Genomic DNA, 6,793 nt, shown 5'->3' with positions numbered 1-6,793 from the left:
ATTATAGCTTAATGTGGAATGTGCTAATCGGCCATTAACCCGTAAAAGTCCGTCTTTGTCCAACGAAGGATTGAGAACAATAAGAGGACTTTTTTGTTAAGTGGCTTTTTATCTTGCAAAGCGCTTTTTTCGCGCGGAAAATGGCGTGATTGCGCTGCGTTGATAAGACGAATTTTTGCATATTGAAATTCGTTATGTGTCAGATGCGGATAGGTGATTGTAGCTAACCCCTTTGATTTGTTGCGGGCATTGCTCACGAAGCGGAACATGTACGCATTCACGCGGAGTGCTCGAGAGAAAGAAGAAAAGAGATCAAGAAAATCGACCTCTTCTTCGAGCGCGTGATATACCTCCACCTTGCGTTTTTCTGGTGGAGATGCACTGCATGCCTTTGACCTTGGCCATGCATCCATGTGGCAAGAGAGCCATTTTGGTCCGTGCCACCAGAGTGGGGAATTCGCCAAATCCTGCGGTTTGCACCCACGGGTGCCGAGGTCGGCTGGATTATCATGGCTGGAAACATGGCGCCATGCACCGGTTGGAAGATATTCCCGGATTTGAGAGGTACGATTGGATACATACGTCTTCCATGTACATGGTGGCTTTTCAAGCCAAGCTAGCACAATCTCTGAATCTGACCATAAGAATGTGTTGCACGATTCTAATTTGAGCTGTTTTCCAACAGTTGCGACCAGTTTTGCGAGTAAGACTGGACCACAAAGCTCTAGGCGTGGCAAGCTTACCGTCTTCAATGGTGCGACTTTGCTTTTTGCAACCAAGAGAGTGGAATATCTTTAGTTGCTAGCATCTGCGCGGAAGTAAATCGCAGCGCAATATGCTTTTTCCGAGGCATCGCAAAACCCGTGGATTTGGGTATCTTGCCCCGGAGTTAAATTAACCCATCGAGGGATTTCGATGTGGCAGATAGCTGGCAGATTTTCTGCGAACTGTTGCCATTTTGCTAAAGATATAGGTTTGGCACATTCGTCCCAATCAACACCATCTAGCCAAAGTTCTTGAAGAAGAATCTTTGCTTGAATCATCACTGGCGATAGCCATCCTGCCGGGTGAAAAAGTTTTGCGACAGAGGATAAGATTTGTCGCTTTGTGACGGCATTCGATGTCGATGCAGGCAGAATGGTGTAGGAAAACTTATCGGTGAGTGCGTTCCATTGTATACCAAGAGTTTTGGTTGTGGAAGCGCTCTCAAATTTCAAAAAGTTGTAGTCGAGAAGATCCTCCTTTGGAAATTTTTCTAAGATGGCCGGATGATTGGCCGTTACTTTCTTGAGTATGAAACCAGCTGACTTAAGCGCTTTGATCACTTGAAGAAGTGATTCAGTGGCGTTGTCAATATCATGTCTTCCGGATAGGATGTCATCCACATACGTTTCGGTTTTAAGTATTGTGGCAGCCAAGGGAAATGTCGCTATCGTATCATCTGCTAATTGATGCAGGGTACGGATAGCGAGGTATGGTGCACAATTAACCCCGAACGTTACGGTTTTAAGATTATAATCGGTGACAGGGGAGTCAGCCGACCTGCGAAATAAGATTCGCTGAAAATCTTTATCGTCCTCATGGATGAGTATTTGACGATACATTTTTTCAATGTCGCCATTGAACACGAATCTGTGCATTCGCCACTGCAGAATGAGCAGCATGAGATCTGGCTGGAGTGTGGGACCAGTGTGCAACACGTCATTCAGGGATTTTCCTGAACCAGATGTTTTTGAGGCGTTGAATACCACGCGAACTTTGGTGGTTACCTTATCTGGTTTGACGACCGCATGGTGTGGCAAGTAGAATGAGAAGTATTTGCCATTAGCTACTATCTCACATGGCTTCGTGTGCTCCATATGACCGAGGTCGAGATATTCTTGCAACACATTGTTGTACATTGTGCCTAAGTCTCCTTTTTTCTGAAGCGATCGCTCCATGCTAAAAAACTGCTGAAGTGCAGCAGACCGAGAGTTGCCCAGAGACAGCTTTTTTGGAAATTCTTCCTTGAATGGAAGTCGCACAATGTATCGACCGTTTGGGGCACGAGTCGTTGTTGTTGCATATATATGCTCACAAGCCTGATCTTCAGGGGAAATTTGTGGAGGTTGTGGAATCCCCTCCTCTTCCCAAAACTTTCGAAGCTGAGAGCTGAGAGTTGCATTCGAGCACTCTTCTACTTGTGTCGAGAATGACACCACATTTTCGGTTATTGGACCACTGAGAATCCAGCCAAATATTGTTTGAAGTATAGTGTCGCAAATATTTTGTATACCTTCCAGCAGGATTTGTGGAAGTATATCGCTGCCGATTACCATGTCAGTTTGAGCTGGTATGTGACAGCTTGGGTCAGCAAGTTCAAGGATCTTGAATTGCTGCCAGTTTTCACGGCTAATGGTGAATGTAGGCATGTGCCTCGTGAGCTGAGGTAACACGATAGCCTGTGTGTTTATCCGTTGCATGGTTTTTGGTGCTACCAATGTGAGTGGACAAAGCTTTGAGGAGCTTTGTACTACATGTCCACCCATGCCGGAAATTTCGAACTTGGAATGTTCGAATGGTAGTTTCAACCGTTTTTGAACTTTCGAGGAAATGAAAGTTCTTTGTGAGCCTTGATCAATCAGGGCTCTAAGTTGAAACAATTCACCCTCGTGTTCAACTGCGACTATGGCAGTTGGAAGGAGAATTTTGCTATCATTGTCGGTGTGCAATGATTGTATTTGTGCTTGTTTGGAACAGCACGGTTGCTCGCTGGAATCGGAGCTTGACTGCGCTTGTCGAGCGGGAGGTGTCGACTGGGCAGTAGTGTGTTGTGCGGCGGTTTCATTCGCTCGCGCACTGGAGTGACGAGATTGTGGTTTGGGATTCATGTGCAGCAGGGAGTGATGCCGTTGTTGGCAATGTGTACATGACCACTTGCTCGGACACTCATTAGTGCTATGGGTATTACCAAGGCAGTTTTTGCACAGCTTGGTTTGGTTTGCGAATTGTACTCGGTTCGGTACCGAAATTCGCTTAAATTGTGGGCAGACTCTAATGGGATGAGGGGACTTGCAGTAAGAGCAAGTTGGTTCCCTCTTAGGTTCTGCCACAAAGGTTTGAGTCCTGTTAAAGGACCTGTTTTGCGCAGCATTTTGATGAGCGACTGGTTTTTGTTTATTTTGGCTTGGATGAAGCCGGTTAAGTCTTTCGACTACTTCGTATCTTGAAGTAAGAAAATCGTCCATTTGTGACCATGAGGGTAAATCTCTTCGAGAAGAGAGAGATTGTTCCCAAAGTGACAGTGTGGTTTCGGGCAATTTGGATGAGCAAATGTACACCAATATGGGATCCCAACTGTCTGTCTGGACGTCTTGGGAATTAAGAACTGACAGACAGTTGTTAATTGATGTTTGCAGCCTTTGAAGTTGCTCGCTATTCTCGGATTGAATAGTCGGCAAAGTCATCAAAATTTTAATTTGGTTGTCAACCAAGATACGTTTGTTTTCGTATCGTGACCGTAAAGCTTCCCAGGCCAGCTCGAAGTTATCATCGCTGAGCGGGTATTGCTTGACGATGGAACCGGCTTTTCCTTGAGTTTTGTACCGGAGGTAATACAGTTTTTGAGCACGGGAGAGCTTCGGGTGGTTGATGTACACCGCTGTGAACATGTCACGAAAAGCGGGCCATTCTTCGTAACCGCCGTAAAATGTCTCCGTGTCACAAGGTGGGACTTGAAGAAAAACGTTTGCCTCTGCCGAGGTGTGTTCCACGCGGGGTGGTGGACTCGGTGCGGCGATTGCTTTAATCAACGACAGTTGATCGGCAATTATAGCTTTGGTCACCTCATATAATTCAAGGCAAGTGAAGTACTTGCCTTCTACCGAACTCTTAAAGTTTTCGGGTAGGCTGTCATCTGGCTTTGAAAAAACCAAATCATAGGCGGACTGAAGCCGTGCCCAACAATCATCTAGTGATTTGTCTTTTATAATAAGATATGATTCAGTGTGGTCTTGGATCGGTGCATCACTGAATCTTGCACAGTATCTCATGATACTGTCACTTTCCGCTATAAACTTTTGAGCGGATGGGTCAAAAGTTTTAGATTTCGGGCGCGGTGAGGGTTCCCTCTTACCACCGGTGGCTTCTTGCGAAGCAGTTTTTGACCTTGTCTCAATTTCAGACATTTTTGGTGGACTGTGTCCAAGTGGCATTTTTAATGCTGTGGAAGGTCACACGTATAAAAATTGAGAGAAAAATGTATCAAATTTTACTGAGTACCACCCAGCAAAAATTAGAAAAATGTATGTCAAACGAGTAAAAATTGCACTTTGTGCCACAGAAAATCAGGAAAAGAATTTTAAGATTTTGTGGCGGTGTTTGTGTTTTTTGTTTCTTGCAAATTACGTGAAATTATATTTGCTTTAATTTTTGGTTCAGCACATTTTATTACGTGGAAAACGGATCGTCCCAATTAAATCCGCGGAATATGGATTTGAAAAATTTCAGTACGAGAAAAAAAATCACAAACACTTTTCACTTTTATATACGTGGTGAAATATACGTATGTATAAATATTTAATGTGATATAACTAATTATGTAAATACTGAAAAAGTAATGGTTATTTATCACTATCTAGACCAATGCAATTCGGGAGCTTTCCCTACTGGGTTGCATGTATCTGATATCTTGAACTCACTTCTTATTGCGTTATGGATAATATTCGCAGAGAACGTTTACAGAGAACGTCTAAAACAGAGAAGCAGCAATTACGAATAGCCGTGTGAATTGTCAAACACTACCAAAATCGCTCTGGAAGCTCACCACTCGAATCGAAAATTGAGAGCGGAAAATTAACAGATCTGAGCGGCAAGTTAACAGAGCTGAGCGGAGATACAATTTTGTTAATTTGTATCAATGTTAAGTGCTTTGGTTTGGATTTTCTTTTTCGCGGCATTGATTTAATAAAAAAAAAAAAGATGAAAATTCTTGGTTAAATTTATGAAAATTAATTTACGAAAATATATGCCTGGGAATGCTTTAACTCCAAAACGTAGATTTGTTATCTAATAAATATGTGAAAGCTATGCAAATATGCAAACTCATTGGTGATTTGCCGTCGGCATTTGGGTCGCAAAAATGGTTTTTTTTTTTTTACGATTCTTATTGTAGTTGCTGCGCTATTTTCAATGCAACAAACCGCAGTTTTCTAGGTGCCTTAGTTTTTTTCCCAAATTCACTTTAAAGATGGACACATTGACAAAAAAAGCCTACAAATGCGTACTCTTTGGTAATTTGTTGTCGGCATTTAAAAGCGAAGAAAAAATCAGTTTATATTTTTTAACGATTGCTACGCTGCTTTCAATGCAACAAACCGCAGTTTTCTTGCTAGTAAATTCACTTCAAAGATGGATACATTGACAAAAACGTACAAAAGCATCAATTGCAAAGTGGTTTTTTCTCGAAAAGTTATGTTTGAGTTTTATGAACATTTATTTCGAGAAAATATGCCATATGCATATAACCTAAGCAAACACCTTTTCTTAAAATCTCAGACCTTTTACTCGATTTGATCAAATAAATTTAAGTGAAACTTATGAAATTTTAAGTAAAAGCAATTGCTTAGTTTTTATGCATACGGACCAATGTGTTGAATGATGATTTTCAACTGCAATACTCGTGTTACATGTAAATAATGGGGCTCATTCATGGTCAAAATAAAGTTGATACTAAAGTTAGTTACAGCTTTTTCACATCATTTCCAGTGGAATAGGTATCTGTGAAAAAAGCTGCAACTAACTTACTTCCTATTAGGCATGCGCATATGGATGCTTGTAGTACCTACACACAGATGCGATCAACTAATTAGCAACGAAATTCAAAATGATATTGTTTGCACTTGCACTTATACTGTAATTGAATGGAGTACAATACCCGAAAATTTTTTAAATATTATAATTAAAAATTTGGATGACCATTTCTTGAAGTTTGATACGTTTTTTTGCAATTTGTGCAAGCTTTTAAACTTTTATTATTGTGGTTCTTGTTACAGATTGAGTAATATTTTAAATCAAAATCATTAAAAATAAATAAACTTAATTTGCAAACAATATCATATTGAATTTCCTTGCTAATTAGTTGATCGCATCTGAATGTATGTATGTACATATGTACATATGTACCCAATACACATACTCCAAAATCATTTATTGATAACGTTCTTGCACATGCACATAATATTACATATATGTATGTACATACATACTAACTTTCTTCTTATTTGGGGCTGACAAACTTTAACTTAAGAGTCGACTTTATTTCGTCTACTAATATGCCCCAATAGTTTTGGAGTCAAATGAAAATGCATTTTCTACGCATACGTGTGTACATGCTCCATTAATTGATAACGTTTTTGCATGCATATATATGTATGTGCCTATTACTGCCAAAAAAAACTACGAACATGCATATAAATGTACATATATGTACATATACAAATCACGGCAGCATACATACATATGCACATAATTACACGTATACTCAAATACAACAATAACTATTTCATTCATAAACGCATTCGCATATTTCTCAAGGCCAAGTAAATTCATTCATAAAAACAACCGCAGCACATCTCCCCGCAAATTCATCACCAACAAGCGCAACTTTGTCAATCCAACACAAAAATTCTAAAATCTTAAAATGAAGAAATCTCGGCCAGCCAAGTGAAAAGTGGCAATTATTTCTCTATAACCAGTAAAATAAGTTATCTCGAATCTTGGCAATTTTTGGTAATTTTTGACAAAACACTCTATT

The 6,793-nt window shown here is 40.4% G+C and overlaps 1 protein-coding gene across 1 annotated transcript; it reads right to left on the bottom strand.

The window, feature by feature from the left end:
- Positions 1-794: 794 nt before the first annotated feature.
- LOC118756051 lies at positions 795-4,193 on the bottom strand. Its single transcript, XM_036490844.1, has one exon. The coding sequence runs from the start codon at positions 4,191-4,193 to the stop codon at positions 795-797; it is 3,399 nt and encodes a 1,132-aa protein (XP_036346737.1).
- Positions 4,194-6,793: the final 2,600 nt, after the last annotated feature.

This window comes from Rhagoletis pomonella, unplaced genomic scaffold (genome assembly GCF_013731165.1).
Source record: "Rhagoletis pomonella isolate Grant_MI unplaced genomic scaffold, Rhpom_1.0 Rhpom_scaffold_08512, whole genome shotgun sequence".
In the NCBI taxonomy this organism is placed as follows: domain Eukaryota; kingdom Metazoa; phylum Arthropoda; class Insecta; order Diptera; family Tephritidae; genus Rhagoletis; species Rhagoletis pomonella.
Note: the sequence above shows the minus strand (reverse complement) of the source record. Positions and strands in the feature narration are given on the sequence as shown.

Bases quoted from the DNA above. Each gene is read 5' to 3' on its own strand.
- LOC118756051 (XM_036490844.1), bottom strand. From the start codon at position 4,193: ATGCCACTTGGACACAGTCCACCAAAAATGTCTGAAATTGAGACAAGG.